Source organism: Poecile atricapillus, assembly GCF_030490865.1.
Source record: "Poecile atricapillus isolate bPoeAtr1 chromosome 32 unlocalized genomic scaffold, bPoeAtr1.hap1 SUPER_32_unloc_1, whole genome shotgun sequence".
Taxonomy (NCBI): domain Eukaryota; kingdom Metazoa; phylum Chordata; class Aves; order Passeriformes; family Paridae; genus Poecile; species Poecile atricapillus.
Window position 1 is genome coordinate 11,893 of NW_026708981.1, and position 15,193 is coordinate 27,085.

Here is a 15,193-nt window from a genome sequence, read left to right on the forward strand (position 1 = left end):
ACCCAAAAAAACCTCCCTAAAACCACAAAAAAATCCCCCCCAAAATCACCCAAAAACACCCAAAAAAACACCCAAAAAACACCCAATAACACCCAAAAAAATACCCCAAAAAACCCCCAAAAACCGTCAAAAAAACACCCCCAAACCACCCAAAAAAAACCCAAAAAAACACCCGAAAAACACCCAAAAAACACCCCAAAAAAACACCCGAAAAAACACCAAAAAAACCCAAAAAAAACCCCCAAAACACCCCAAAAAATATCCCAAAATATCCTAAAAAACCACCCAAAAAAACCCAAAAAAACCCCCAAAAAAAACCCCAAAAAAACACCCAAAAAAACCCAAAAAAACCCCCAAAAAAACACCCCAAACCCCCTCAAAAACACCCAAAAAAACACCCAAAACCCCCTCAAAAACACCCAAAAAACCACCCAAAACCCCCTCAAAAACACCCAAAAGAACACAAAAAAAAAATCCTAAAAAACCCCAAAAAACACCCAAAAAACCACCCAAAAACACCAAAAAAACACCAAAAAATGGGGAAAAGCCCCAAAAAATTTCTGGGAATTTTTGTTCGGGGGGAGGGGGGGGGAGGGGCGCGACCCCTGGCCCTGAGGGGCCACCCCCCCCCCCCGAGTGTCGCAATTGTCACCGTCAGAGGCGACAGCGCGGCGCCACTGTCACCCCCCCCCCCCACCCATCCCCCACCCATCCCCCGCGGGGACAGCGACGGGGACAGGGACACCCCACCCCCACCCTGGGGACAGGGACACCCCCCCTGGACAGTGCCACCCCCCCCTTGGGGACATTGTCACCCCCCCTTGGGGACAGGGACACCCCCCCGGACAGTGCCACCCCCCCCTTGGGGACATTGTCACCCCCCCTTGGGGACAGGGACACCCCCCCTGGACAGTGCCACCCCCCCTTGGGGACACTGTCACCCCCCCTGGATGGGGACAGGGACACCCCCCCCTTGGTGTCATTGTCACTCCCCCTGGACAGTGTCACCCCCCTGGACAGTGCCACCCCCCTGGACAGTGTCACCCCCATTTGGGGACAGTGCCACCCCCCCTGGACAGTGCCACCCCCTCGGACAGTGCCACCATCCCTGTCACATCCCTGTCACTCTGATGTCCCCGCTGGGGCCACCGTCAGTGTCACATCCCTGTCACTCTGATGTCCCCCCGGTGCCACCATCAGTGTCACATCCCTGTCACCATCGGTGTCCCTGCGATGTCCCCCCGGGTGCCACCTTCGGTGTCACCATCGGTGTCCCTGTGATGTCCCCCCAGGTGTCACAGCAATGTCCCCCAGGTGTCCCCCTGGTGCCACCATCAGTGTCACATCCCTGTCCCCCAGGTGTCACCATCGGTGCCACCATCGGTGTCACATTGGTGTCCCAGCAATGTCCCCCCAGGTGCCACCATCGGTGTCACCATTGGTGTCCCCATTCCTGTCCCCCAGGTGTCCCCCCGGTGTCACCATCGGTGTCACATCAGTGTCACCATTGGTGTCCCAGCGATGTCCCCGCGATGTCCCCCCGGTGCCACCATCAGTGTCCCCATCCCTGTCCCCCTGGTGTCCCCCTGGTGTCACATCAGTGTCACCATCAGTGTCACCATCGGTGTCCCCGTCCCTGTCCCCGCCGGTGCCACTCCCCGCTCACATCGGCGCCACCTCAAGGCCGCCACCGCGGCGCCAGCGCTGTCCCCGTGTCCCCCTGTCCCTCTGTCCCCGTGTCCGTCTGTCCCTGTGTCCTTGTGTCCCCATCCCCCTGTCCGTCTGTCCATCTGTCCCCGTGTCCCCTGCCTGTCCCTGTGTCCTTGTGTCCGTCTGTCCCCATCCCCGTGTCCCTGTGTCCGTCCCTGTGTCCATCTGTCCGTCTGTCCCTGTGTCCGTCTGTCCCCGGTGTCCCCATCCCTGTCCCTGAAGTCCTAAAGGGGCTCAGGTGTGTCCAGGAACTCCCTAAAGGGACCCAGGTGTGTCCCAGGTGTCCCTCAGGTGTCCCCAGGTGTCCCCAGGTGTCCCTGGGGGTCTCTCAGGTGTCCTTGGGGGTCTCTCAGCTGTCCCCAGGTGTCCAGGGGGTCCCCCAGGTGTCCCCAGGTGTCCCCAGGTGTCCCCAGGTGTCCCCAGGTGTCTCTCAGCTGTCCCCAGGTGTCCCTGGGGGTCTCTCAGGTGTCCCCAGGTGTCCCCAGGTGTCCAGGGGGACCCCCAGGTGTGTCCCCAGGTGTCCCCAGGTATATCTGGGGGTCTCTCAGGTGTCCCCAGGTGTCCCCAGGTGTCCCCAGGTGTCCAGGCCGTGTTTGTTGACCCCTCCCGAGGTCAGGCCGGGCCAGACCCGGTGGCGCCAGCGCGGGGACAGCGGGGGAGGGGACAGGGGACAGCGGGGGGACACCTGGGGGACACCTGAGACACCCCTGAACACACCTGGGGACACCTGGGACACCCCCAGACACACCTGAGTGATCCCAAACACACCTGAGCCCCTTTTGGGGGGTCCTGAACACACCTGAACCCCCCTGGACACACCTGAGGACACCTGGGGACACCTGAGAGACCCCTGGGGACACCTGGGGGACCCCCAGACACACCTGAGCCCCTTTTAGGGGGTCCTGGACACACCTGGGGGACACCTGGGGACATCTGGGGACACCTGAGCCCCCCTGGACACACCTGGGGGACACCTGAGAGACACCTGGGGACACCTGAGGGACCCCTGGGGACACCTGGACACAGCTGGGGGACCCCCGGACACATCTGAGTCCCCCCTGGACACACCTGGGGACACCTGAGAGACCCCTGGGGACACCTGAAGGACCCCCGGACACACCTGAGCCCCCCCTGGACACACCTGGGGGACACCTGGGGACACCTGAGAGACCCCCGGGGACACCTGGGGGACCCCCAGACACACCTGAGCCCCTTTTGGGGGGTCCTGGACACACCTGGACACCCCTGGGGACACCTGGGGGACACCTGAGAGACCCCTGGGGACATCTGGGGACACCTGGGGGACCCCCAGACACACCTGAGCCCCTTTTAGGGGGTCCTGGACACACCTGGGGGACATCTGGGGACACCTGAGCCCCCCTGGACACACCTGGGGGACACCTGAGAGACCCCCTGGACACCCCTGGGGACACCTGGGGATACCTGAGGGACCCCCGGACACACCTGGGGACACCTGGGGACACCTCAGAGACCCCTGGGGACACCTGAGGGACCCCCGGACACACCTGGGGACACCTGGGGACACCTGAGAGACATCTGGGGACACCTGGACACCCCTGGGGACACCTGGGGGACACCTGAGCCCCCCCAAACCGCCTCCCCTCCCCCCCCGCCATTCCCGGGAATCCCAATCCTGGCGTTTTTCCACCCAAAAGCGGGAAAAGGGAAAAGGGGGCGGGGCCGGGGGGGTGGGGGAGGGGCCGGGGGGGTGGGGGAGGGGCCGGGGGGGCGGGGCCAGGTGCGGGGGGAGGGGCCTGGGGGGGGATAAAAGGCGCGGAGGGGCCGCGACCCCCCCCGGGACGCGATGGGAGAGCTGCGGGTGCTGCCCCTCCCCCCACCTCATCATCATCATCCTCCTCCTGCTGAGCGGGGCTCACCTGGGACAGGTGAGGGGGGGAGGGGCACACCTGGGACAGGTGAGGGGGGGAGGGGGCGGGAGGGGCACACCTGGGACAGGTGAGGGGGGAGGGGCAGGATGGGACAGGTGAATTTTGGGTGTCCCCCAGGTGTAGTTTGGGTGTTCCCAGGTGTAGTTTGGGTGTCCCCAGGTGTGTTTCAGGTGTCCCCAGGTGTATTTCAGGTGTCCCCAGGTGTATTTCAGGTGTTCCCAGGTGTATTTCAGGTACTCCCAGGTGTATTTCGGGTGTCCCCAGGTGTATTTCGGGTGTTCCCAGGTGTATTTTTGGGTGTCCCCAGGTGTATTTCAGGTGTCCCCAGGTGTATTTTGGGTGTCCCCAGGTGTATTTCGGGTGTCCCCAGGTGTATTTTGGGTGTCCCCAGGTGTAGTTCAGGTGTCCCCAGGTGTATTTTGGGTGTCCCAGGTACATTTCAGGTGTCCCCAGGTGTATTTCGGGTGTCCCCAGGTGTATTTTGGGGTTCCCAGGTATATTTCGGGTGTCCCCAGGTGTATTTCGGGTGTCCCCAGGTGTGTTTCAGGTGTCCCCAGGTGTGTTTCAGGTGTCCCCAGGTGTATTTTGGGTGTCCCAGGTACATTTCAGGTGTCCCCAGGTGTGTTTCAGGTCTCCCAGGTGTATTTCAGGTGTCCCAGGTGTATTTCAGGTGTCCCCAGGTGTATTTCGGGTGTCCAGGTGTGCTCACCCCCCACCTCTCCCCTCCCCCAGCCCCAGGTACCCCCGGAGTCGCCGCTGGAGCCGAAATCCCCGGCCCAGGTGGGGGATGGGCAGGTGAGTGACACCCCCAGGTGTCCCCAGGTGTCCCACACCTGGATTTGGGTCCCCAGGTGTCCCACACCTGGATTTGGGGTTCCCCAGGTGTCCCACACCTGGATTTGGGGTTCCCCAGGTGTCCCACACCTGGATTTGGGTCCCCAGGTGTCCCACACCTGGATTTGGGGTTCCCCAGGTGTCCCCACACCTGGATTTGGGTCCCCAGATGTCCCCACACCTGGATTTGGGGTTCCCCAGGTGTCCCCACACCTGGATTTGGGGTTCCCCAGGTGTCCCACACCTGGATTTGGGGTTCCCCAGATGTCCCACACCTGAATTTGGGTCCCCAGGTGTCCCCACACCTGGATTTGGGGTTCCCCAGGTGTCCCACACCTGGATTTGGGGGTCCCCAGGTGTCCCCACACCTGGATTTGGGTCCCCAGGTGTCCCACACCTGGAATTTGGGGGTCCCCAGGTGTCCCCCCTCACCTGAGCCGCGTTTCCCCCTCACCTGCAGCTCACCTGGAGGCGGAGCCGCCGGCACAGCCCCCACTTCCCGCTCTGCTCCTTCTGCTGCAACTGCTGCCGCAACCGCGGCTGCGGCTTCTGCTGCCGCACCTGAGCGCACCTGGGAACACCTGGGAACTGCTGGGGGCACCTGAACCTCACCTGAGAATACCTGGGAACACCTGGACACACCTGAACCCCACCTGAGAACACCTGGGAACTGCTGGGGGCACCTGGGCACACCTGAACCTCACCTGGGGGCACTTGAACCTCACCTGGGAACACCTGGGAGCAGCTGGGATACACCTGAACCTCACCTGAGAACACCTAGGAACACCTGGACACACCTGGGAACACCTGAACCTCACCTGAGCACACCTGGGAACAGCTGGGCACACCTGGGAACATCTGGGCACACCTGGGAACACCTGAACCTCACCTGGGAACAGCTGGGAACACCTGAACCTCACCTGAGAATACCTGGGAACACCTGGAGAACACCTGAACCCCACCTGAGAACACCTGGGAACAGCTGGGGGCACCTGGGCACACCTGAACCTCACCTGGGGGCACTTGAACCTCACCTGGGAACACCTGGGAGCAGCTGGGATACACCTGAACCTCACCTGAGAACACCTAGGAACACCTGGACACACCTGGGAACACCTGAACCCCACCTGAGAACACCTGGGCACACCTGAACCTCACCTGGGCACACCTGAACCTCACCTGGGGAACACCTGAACCTCACCTGGGAACACCTGAACCTCACCTGGGAACACCTGGGAACAGCTGGGGAACACCTGAGCATCACCTGGGAACACCTGGGCACATCTGGAGAACACCTGAGCCTCACCTGAGCCTCACCTGAGCTCCCCCCCCCCCTATTTATTACCTGGCCGCCCCCCCCCACCATTAAATGTTATTTTTTTAAAGGCCTCGCGTGGTTTTGGGGAGAAATCCGAAGAATTTGGGAGGGCTCAGGTGGGTTTGGGGGTTCCCAGGTGAATTTGGGGGGGTCTCAGGTGAATTTTGGGTGTCCCAGGTGAAATTTGGGGAATTTCCACCAATTTTTTCCATTTTTCCAACCCAAATCCCTCCAGGGCTGCCCCAAAATCCGGGGGAAATTGGGAAAAATTCCAGTTTGCCCCAAACTTTCGTTTTGTTTGATTTTTTTCGCCCAAAACGGGCTTTTTTCCCCTCAAAACGAGAATAAAAATATTAGTAATATTAGTAATAATAATCATGAGGGGGTGCCGGACACAAAATTTACATTTTTTCCCCTCACGAACTCCTGGCATCTCCCTCAAATATAAAGGGGATAAAACCCCCAAAAATATCTTAAAAACTGCTTAAAACTGTTTAAATTTTAAAAATTTTGGAGTATTTTCTTCCCAAAATCCCCCGAATTTGTGACAATTTGGGGGTTTTTTTTGGGGGGGAGGGTTTTGTTTTTCGTGAGGGGATTTGGGGTGAGCCGTGAGGGGGGGTTGGGATTTTTTGGGGCATTTCTGGAGTTTTTGGGGGCGCTTTTGCGGGGAGGGGCTCGGGGATTGGGGGCGGTGTTTTGGGGGAGGGTTTGGGGCGCTTTCCGGGGGGTTTTGGGGCAATTTCGGGAGATTTTGGGGCAATTTCGGGAGATTTTGGGGGTTTTCCCTCCCGCCCTTTCCCACCTTCCTCAGCCGCCATTCGCAACCGCCGGCCCGCGCTCGGCGCTGATTGGCTGCCGCCCTCCCGCGCTCGGCGCTGATTGGCTGCCGCTAGCCCGCGCTCGGCGCTGATTGGCTGCCGCTAGCCCGCGCTCGGCGCTGATTGGCCGCGCCTCAGCAGGACCCACCCACCCCTCCCATTGTCTTCTTCCCGCCCTTTTTCCTCCCCTCACGTTTCCCGCCCTTTTCTCCCCCTCACGCTTCCCGCTCTTTTTTATTGACATTTTCCGCCCTCTTTTACCCACATTTTGTGCATTTCCCTCACATTTTCTGCCTTTTTCCCCCACATTTTCTGCCCTTTTTAATTCGCCTTTTCTTCCCTTTTTAAATCCCATTTTCCGCCCTTTTTTACCCAATTTTTGGGCCTATTTTTGCTCATTTTTTGCTGTTTCTCAGCCCAGTTTTCGGGCTACTTTTGCGCATTTTTGGGGCGTTTTTCAGCCCAAATTTTTTTACTTTCCCAGCCCCATTTTTTTTTCCCTTTCCCACCCTCATTTTTGCTCAACTTTTGCGCATTTTTTATGCGTTTCCCACCCTCATTTTTGGGCAACTTGTCCTCATTTTTTCCCCTTTCTCCACCCCATTTTCCATCCTTTTCCCCCATTTTTCCCCTTTCCCAACCCCATTTTTCCCCTTTTCACACCCCCATTTTTGGGCTACATTTCCTCGTTTTTTCCCCTTTTCCCACCCCCATTTTCCATCTTTTTCCCCCATTTTTTTTCGCCTTTATTTGCCTTTTTTTCCCTTTTTTTGCCCCGTTTCCCCCCTTTTTCCCACCCCCATTTTCCATATTTTTCCCCCATTTTTTTTACCCAATTTTTCCCCTTTTCCCACCCTCATTTTCCATCTTTTTCCCCCATTTTTTTCCTTTTTTTGCCCCATTTTTCCCCCCTGTTTTCCCCATTTTTCCCACCCCCATTTTCCATATTTTCCCCCCATTTTTTTTGCCTTTTTTTCCCATTTTTTTGCCCCATATTCCCCATTTTTCCCACCCCCATTTTCCATCTTTTCCCCCCATTTTCCCCCCATTTCTTTCCCATTTTTTTCCCTTTTTTTGCCCCGTTTTCCCTCATTTTTTCCCATTTTTTTGCCATTTTTTGCCCCGTTTTCCCCCTTTTCTTTTCCCCATTTTTTCCCTTTTTTTGCCCCATTTTCCCCCATTTTTTTCCCATTTTTTCCCCCATTTTGCCCCCATTTTTTTCCCATTTTTTTGCCCCATTTTCCCCCCATTTTTTCCCCCTTTTTTTCCCTTTTTTCCCCCCCGGTTTCCCCCTTTTTTTTCCCATTTTTTCCCTTTTTTTGCCCCATTTTCCCCCATTTTTTTCCCCCTTTTTTTCCCCCATTTTTCCCATTTTCCCCATTTTTCCCCATTTCCCCCCAATTTTCCCATGGACACCCCAAATTCCAATTCCCCTTTGGCAGAGCCTTTATTGGGGTTTTTTGGGGTCCCTCACCCCAATTTTGGGGTTTTTCACCCCAATTTTGGGGTTTTTCACCCCAATTTTGGTGTTTTTGACCCGATTTTGGGGTTTTTCTCCCCGATTTTGGGGTTTTTCACCCCAATTTTGGTGTTTTTGATCCGATTTTGGTGTTTTTGACCCGATTTTGGGGTTTTTCTCCCCGGTTTTGGTGTTTTTGACCCGATTTTGGGGTTTTTCTCCCCGATTTTGGTGTTTTTGACCCGATTTTGGGGTTTTTCAGCCGATTTTGGTGTTTTTGACCCGATTTTGGTGTTTCTGACCCCGATTTTGGGGTTTTTGACCTGATTTTGGTGTTTTTCAGCCCAATTTTAGGGTTTTTTACCCCAGTTTTGGGGTTTTTGACCCAATTTTGGTGTTTCTGACCCGATTTTGGGGTTTTTCAGCTCGTTTTTGGTGTTTTTGACCCGATTTTGGGGTTTTTCTCCCCAATTTGGGGTCACTGCTCTCCCTGCCACCAGTGGTAGAGCTGATCCGTCAGGATCCCGGTGTAGGTGACCACGGCCGTGGCTCCCTGCTCGTACGCCGTGCTGGGGGAAAAAACACAAAATTAGGGAAAAAATATAAAATTTGGGAGAAAAAACCAGAATTTTGGGGGTAAAAATACAAAATTTGGGAAAAAACACAAAATTTTTGGGGTAAAAACACAAAAGATTGGGGGAAAAAAACAAAATATTGGGAGAAAAAAATCAAAATATTGGGGAGAAAATTCAAAATTTGGGAGAAAAAACCAAAATTTTTGGGGTAAAAATACCAAATTTGGGAGAAAAAAACAAAATATTGGGGAAAAACCAAAAAATTTGGGGTAAAAACACAAAATTTGGGGAGAAAAAAACAAAATATTGGGGAAAAAACAAAAATTTGGGAAAAAACCAAAATATTGGGGGAAAAAACGCAAAATTTGGGAAAAACCCAAAATATTGGGGAAAAAACCAAAATATTGGGGAAAAAACACAAAATTAGGGAAAAATACAACATTTGGGGTAAAAATACAAAATTTGGGAGAAAAAATACAAAATATTGGGGAAAAAACACAAAATTTTTGGGGTAAACCACAAAATTTGGGGTAAAAAATCAAAATATTGGGGAAAAAACTCAAAATTTGGGGGAAAAAACCAAAATTTTTGGGGTAAAAATACCAAATTTGGGAGAAAAAACCAAAAAATTTGGGGAAAAAATACAAAATTTGGGAGAAAAACACAAAAAATTTGGGGAAAAACCACAAAATTTGGGGAGAAAATTCAAAATTTGGGGAGAAAATACAAAATTTGGGGAGAAAAAAATCAAAATATTGGGGGAAAAAACCAAAAATTTGGGGTAAAAAACCAAAATATTGGGGGAAAAACTCAAAATTTGGGAGAAAAAACCGAAATAATGGGAGAAAAAAACAAAATTTGGGGTAAAAAACCCCAAAATATTGGGGAAAAAACCAAAATTTGGGAGAAAAAAACAAAATATTGGGGGAAAAACCAAAATTTGGGGAGAAAAAACCAAAATTTGGGGGGAAAAACCACAAAATTTGGGAAAAAAACCCAAAATATTGGGAGAAAAAACCAAAAATTTGGGAGAAAAAACCAAAATATTGGGGGAAAAACAAAAATTTGGGGTAAAAAACCCAAAATTGGGGCTAAAAACCCAAAATTGGGGGTCCCCAAATGAATTTTTGGGTAGAAAACCTCAATTTTTGGGGGGTCCCGGGGGATTTTGGGGTTCCCCGATTTTTTTGGGGGGGGGTCCCGAGGGATTTTGGGGTCCCGGGGGATTTTTTGGGGGGGGGGTCCCAGGGGATTTTTGGGGTTCCCGGATTTTTTGGGGGGGGTCCCGGGGGATTTTGGAGTTCCCCGATTTTTGGGGGGGGGTCCCAGGGGATTTTGGGGTCCCGGATTTTTTGGGTGGGGGGTCCCGGGGGATTTTGGGGGTCCCAGGGGATTTTGGGGGTCCCCATTTTTTTTCGGGGGGGGATCCCGGGGGATTTTGGGGGTCCCAGGGGATTTTGGGGTCCCGGATTTTTTTTGGGGGGGTCCCGGGGGATTTTGGGGTCCCGGGGGATTTTGGGGGGGGTCCCAGGGGATTTTGGGGTTCCCCGATTTTTGGGGGGGGGGTCCCAGGGGATTTTGGGGGTCCCGGGGGATTTTGGGGTTCCCGGATTTTTTGGGGTCCCAGTTTATTTTGGGGGGGTCCCAGGGGATTTTGGGGGGGGGGTCCCGGGGGATTTTGGGGGTCCCAGGTGATTTTGGGGGGGGTCCCAGGGGATTTTGGGGTTCCCCGATTTTTGGGGGGGGTCCCAGGGGATTTTGGGGTCCCGGGGGATTTTGGGGTTCCCGATTTTTTGGGGAGGGGTCCCAGGGGATTTTGGGGTTCCCAGGGGATTTTGGGGGGGTCCCAGGGGATTTTGGGGGGGTCCCGGGGGATTTTGGGGTCCCGGATTTTTTTGGGGGGGTCCCGGGGGATTTTGGGGTCCCGATTTTTTGGGGAGGGGTCCCAGGGGATTTTGGGGAGGGGTCCCGGGGGATTTTGGGGTCCCGGATTTTTGGGGGGTCTCTCACCGGATCCTCTGCTGGGTCTGGGGGAGGTTGAGCCCCTCCAGGAGGGTCCCCGCGGCCGAGCCCACCTGGCCCAGGTACCCCCGGAGCTGCCCCAGCGCCCCCGGGGGGGGAGGGGCGGGCACGGCCGCGCCTGGGGGGAGGGGCACGCGTTGGCTGGGGGAGGGGATTTGGGGGGATTTGGGGATTTTTGGGGGGATTTGGGGATTTTTGGGGGGGGAATTTTGGGTTTTATTGGGGGGAATTTGGGGCTTTTTTGGGGGGAATTTGGGGGATTTTTTGGGGAGAATTTGGGGATTTTTTGGGGAGAATTTGGGGATTTTTGGGGAGAATTTGGGGATTTTTGGGGGGGAATTTGGGGACTTTTAGGGGGAAATTGGGGGTTTTTTGGGGAGGAATTTGGGGCTTTTTTGGGGGGGAATTTGGGGTTTTATTGGGGGGGGATTTGGGGCTTTTTTGGGGGGGAATTTGGGGCTTTTTTGGGGGGGAATTTTGGGTTTTATTGGGGGGAATTTGGGGATTTTTAGGGGGGAATTTGGGGATTTTTGGGGGGGATTTTTGGGGGGGATTTTTGGGAGAATTTGGGGGGAATTTGGGACTTATTCGGGGGGATTTGGGAGGAATTTGGAGATTTTTTGGGGAGAATTTGGGGATTTTTGGGGGGGATTTGGGGATTTTTGGGACTTATTTGGGGGATTTGGGAGGAATTTGGGGATTTTTTGGGGGGAATTTGGGGGTTTTTGGGGGGAATTTGGGGCTTTTTGGGGGAGATTTGGGAGGAATTTGGGGATTTTTGGGGGGATTTGGGGATTTTTAGGGGGAAATTTGGGGTTTTATTGGGAGGATTGGGGGGAATTTGGGGACTTTTTTAGGGGAGAATTTGGGGATTTTTGGGGGGTTTTTGGGGGAATTTGGGGGTTTTAGGGGGGATTTGGGGAGAAATTTGGGATTTTAAGGGGAGATTTGGGGATTTTGGGGGGATTTGGGGATTTTTTGGGGGGATTTGGGGGTTTGGGGATTTTTGGGGGGAATTTGGGTTCTTTTGGAGGTTTCGGGGGGATTTGGGGCAGTTTGGGGGGATTTGGGGATTTTGGGAGGTCTTGGGGTGGCGGGAGGGGATCAGGATGCCCCAAAATGGGGAAAAATCACCGAAAATCGGGAAAAATCTCCCCAAAATCGGGAAAAATCTCCCCAAAATCGGGGAAATTTCCCAAAATCGGGGAAATTTTCCCAAAATCGGGGGAATTCTCCCCAAATTGAGGGGGGGTCTCACCCGAGCCCAGCAGCAGCAGCAGCAGCAGCAGCAGCGCCCCCATCAACCCGGGGGGGGCCCGGGCCATGCTCCGTCCTGGGGACCCCCAAAAAAAACCCAAAATTCCAGGATTTTCCCCCAAAATTCCAAGATTTTCCCACCAAATCCCGGCATTTTCACCTCCCAAAAATCCCAGCCCTTCCCTCCCCCAAAATTCCAGGATTTTCCCCCAAAATCCCAAGATTTTCCCCCCAAAATTCCAGGATTTTCTCTACCAAAATTCCAGGATTTCCTCCCAAAATTCCAGGATTTTCCCCCAAAATTCCAACGTTTTCCCCCCAAAATTCCAGGATTTTCCCCCCAAAATTCCAGGATTTTCCCCCGAAATTCCAACGTTTTCCCCCCAAAATTCCAGGATTTTCCCCCCAAAATTCCAACGTTTTCCCCCCAAAATTCCAGGATTTTCCCCCCAAAATTCCAAGATTTCCCCCCCAAAATTCCAGGATTTTCCCCCCAAAATTCCAGGATTTTCCCCCCAAAATTCCAGGATTTTCCCCCCGAAATTCCAGGATTTTCCCCCAAAATTCCAGGATTTTCCCCCCAAAATTCCAAGATTTTCCCCCCAAAATTCCAGGATTTCCCCCCCGAAATTCCAGGATTTTCCCCCCAAAATTCCAGGATTTTCCCCCCAAAATTCCAACGTTTTCCCCCCAAAATTCCAGGATTTTCCCCCCAAAATTCCAACGTTTTCCCCCCAAAATCCCAAGATTTTCCCCCCAAAATTCCAACGTTTTCCCCCCAAAATTCCAGGATTTTCCCCCCAAAATTCCAACATTTTCCCCCCAAAATTCCAACGTTTTCCCCCCAAAATTCCAGGATTTTCCCCCAAAATTCCAAGATTTTCCCCCCAAAATTCCAGGATTTTCCCCCCAAAATTCCAACGCTTTCCCCCCAAAATCCCAAGATTTTCCCCCAAAATTCCAGGATTTTCCCCCCAAAATTCCAAGATTTCCCCCCGAAAATTCCAAGATTTTCCCCCCAAAATTCCAACGTTTTCCCCCCAAAATTCCAAGATTTTCTCCCCAAAATCCCAGGATTTTCTCTCCCAAAATTCCAGAATTTTCCCCCCAAAATTCCAACGTTGTCCCCCCAAAATTCCAAGATTTTCCCCCAAAATTCCAGGATTTTCCCCCCAAAATTCCCTCCCCAAATTCCCGATTTCCGCCACCCAACTCCAGTGACCCCAAAATTTGGATTTTCCGCCCAAAATTTGGATTTTTCTCCCCCAAAATTTGGATTTTATCCTCGAAAATCGGGATTTTCTCCCCCAAACCCCCCCGGGACTCCCAAAATTTGGATTTTTCCCCCCAAAATCCGGATTTTACCCCAAAATCAGGATTTTTTTCCCCAAAAAATTTTGATGTTTCCCCCCAAAATCGGACTTTTCCCCCCCAAAATTTGGATTTTTTCTCCCAAAATTTGGATTTTATCCCCGAAAATCCGGATTTTACCCCAAAATCCGGATTTTACCCCAAAATCAGGATTTTTTTTACCCCAAAATCAGGATTTTTTCCCCCAAAATTTGGATTTTTTCCCCCAAAATTTGGATTTTCCCCCCCGGATTTTGGGGTCCCCCCCCCCGCACCCACCGTTGGTTGCGGCCGCTCCTCTCCCCTCCCCCCCCCGGACGGTTCCATTTATGGGGGCGGGGGGGGGCGGGGCCGGGGGGGGGAGGGGGCAAAGTCCAGGTAAACACGGGGGGGGGAGGGGAGCCCCAAAATCCCCTCGAATTTGGGGCAAAGTTCCCCAAAATCCCCAAAATCCCCAAAATTCCCATTTTTCCTCCCAAATCCTCCCAAAATTCCCCAAAATTCCCCCAAAATTCCCATTTTCCTCCCAAACCTCCCCAAAATTCCCATTTTTCCTCCCAAAATTCCCATTTTTCCCCCCAAACCTCCCCAAAATTCCCCAAAATTCCCCCCAAATTCCCATTTTCCTCCCAAATCCCCCCAAAATTCCCGATTTTCCTCCCAAACCTCCCCAAAATTCCCATTTTTTGTCCCAAATCCCCCCAAAATTCCCCAAATCCCCCCCAAAATTCCCATTTTCCCCCCAAAATTCCCGTTTTTCCTCCCAAATCCTCCAAAAATTCCCATTTTTTGTCCCAAACCTCCCCAAAATTCCCCAAAATCCCCCAAAATTCCCATTTTTCCTCCCAATTCCCCCCAAAATTCCCCAAATCCCCCCAAATTCCCATTTTTTCCTCCAAAATCCCCCAAAATTCCCGATTTTCCTCCCAATTCCCCCCCAAAATTCCCCAAATCCCCCCCAAAATTCCCATTTTTTCCCCCTTTTCCATCCCAAATTCCCAAAATTCGGGGGAATTTGGGGGAATTTGGGGGGAAAAGAGGGAAAAAAGGGAATTTGGGAGGGATTGGAGGGAATTTGGGGCAATTTCCAGGGATTTTGGGGGTGCTGGGGGTGGAATTGGGGCAGTTCTGAGGGATTTTGGGATAATTTCATCCAATTTTGGGACAATTCCGTCCATTTTTGGGAATTCTGATCCCATTTTGGGCCAATTTCACCCTTTTTGGTGTCTTCTGATCCCATTTTGGGCCAATTCCATCCATTTTTGGGCCAATTCCTTCCATTTTTGGGCCAATTTTACCCTTTTTGGGGTGTTTTGATCCCATTTTGGGACAATTCCAACCCTTTTTGGGGCAATTCCTTCCATTTTTGGGTGTTCTGATCCCATTTTGGGTCAATTCCATCCATTTTTGGGAATTCTGATCCCATTTTTGGGACAATTTCACCCATTTTGGGGCAATTTCATCCAATTTTGGGACAATTCCATCCATTTTTGGGTCTTCTGATCCCATTTTGGGACAATTCCATCCATTTTTGGGACTCTTTGACCACTTTTTGGGACTTTCTGACCCCTTTTGAGTGTTTTGATCCCATTTTGGGACAATTCCATCCCTTTTTGAGGTGTTCTGATCCCATTTTGGGCCAATTCTGTCCATTCTTGGGCCAATTTCACCCTTTTTGGGCCATTTTAATCCCGTTTTTTGCCATTTCCAACACACAACACACACTTTTATCCACCAAAATTCCACTTTTATCCACCAAAATCCCATTTTTTCGCACCAAAATCCCATTTTTTCCCCTCAAATTCCCCTCCTCAATCCCGGGGTGTCTCGGTGGGACCCCAGAGCTGCCTGAGCGTGGCTTTTCCCCCTTCCCAGCGTTTCTGCAGCTCCTCCTGCTCCCTCCTTTGGGGACAATTCCGCCTCTTTTGGGTCAATTC

The 15,193-nt window shown here is 52.8% G+C and overlaps 2 protein-coding genes and 1 long non-coding RNA gene across 6 annotated transcripts; 1 reads left to right on the forward strand and 2 right to left on the reverse strand.

The window, feature by feature from the left end:
- Nucleotides 1-1,521: 1,521 nt before the first annotated feature.
- HAMP (hepcidin antimicrobial peptide) lies at nt 1,522-5,045 on the forward strand. Its single transcript, XM_058828342.1, has 4 exons — nt 1,522-1,712; nt 3,503-3,617; nt 4,353-4,415; nt 4,915-5,045. The coding sequence occupies exons 1-4, from the start codon at nt 1,522-1,524 to the stop codon at nt 5,017-5,019; spliced, it is 474 nt and encodes a 157-aa protein (XP_058684325.1). The 3' UTR covers nt 5,020-5,045.
- Nucleotides 5,040-5,708, reverse strand: LOC131573986 (uncharacterized). 4 transcript variants are annotated; one of them, XR_009276327.1, is made up of 5 exons: nt 5,634-5,708; nt 5,499-5,601; nt 5,303-5,416; nt 5,190-5,272; nt 5,040-5,066 (listed from the first exon to the last, which is right to left on the reverse strand). It is a non-coding gene; the product is annotated as an uncharacterized LOC131573986 (long non-coding RNA). The 4 variants fall into 4 exon arrangements; XR_009276325.1 differs by lacking the exon at nt 5,040-5,066 and adding an exon at nt 5,077-5,096 and having other exon boundaries at nt 5,159-5,416; XR_009276328.1 differs by lacking the exon at nt 5,040-5,066 and adding an exon at nt 5,144-5,158 and having other exon boundaries at nt 5,232-5,416.
- Nucleotides 5,709-8,353: 2,645 nt separating this feature from the next.
- Nucleotides 8,354-13,590, reverse strand: LOC131573985 (apolipoprotein C-II-like). The gene is made up of 4 exons (XM_058828346.1): nt 13,536-13,590; nt 11,908-11,982; nt 10,638-10,767; nt 8,354-8,621 (listed from the first exon to the last, which is right to left on the reverse strand). Exons 2-4 carry the CDS (start codon nt 11,972-11,974, stop codon nt 8,531-8,533), a joined length of 288 nt encoding a protein of 95 aa, XP_058684329.1. The 5' UTR covers nt 11,975-11,982; nt 13,536-13,590; the 3' UTR covers nt 8,354-8,530.
- Nucleotides 13,591-15,193: the final 1,603 nt, after the last annotated feature.

What these genes read in the sequence shown, in the direction of transcription:
- HAMP (XM_058828342.1), top strand. Translation starts at nt 1,522, where the DNA reads ATGTCCCCGCGATGTCCCCCCGGTGCCACCATCAGTGTCCCCATCCCT. An exon ending in GCGGGGCTCACCTGGGACAG is followed by an intron (nt 3,618 to 4,352) that starts GTGAGGGGGGGA and finishes CCCCTCCCCCAG; the next exon opens with CCCCAGGTACCCCCGGAGTC. An exon ending in CCCAGGTGGGGGATGGGCAG is followed by an intron (nt 4,416 to 4,914) that starts GTGAGTGACACC and finishes CCTCACCTGCAG; the next exon opens with CTCACCTGGAGGCGGAGCCG.
- LOC131573985 (XM_058828346.1), bottom strand. Translation starts at nt 11,974, where the DNA reads ATGGCCCGGGCCCCCCCCGGGTTGATGGGGGCGCTGCTGCTGCTGCTG. An exon ending in GCTGCTGCTGCTGGGCTCGG is followed by an intron (nt 10,768 to 11,907) that starts GTGAGACCCCCC and finishes CCCTCCCCCCAG; the next exon opens with GCGCGGCCGTGCCCGCCCCT. An exon ending in CAGACCCAGCAGAGGATCCG is followed by an intron (nt 8,622 to 10,637) that starts GTGAGAGACCCC and finishes TTTTTCCCCCAG; the next exon opens with CACGGCGTACGAGCAGGGAG.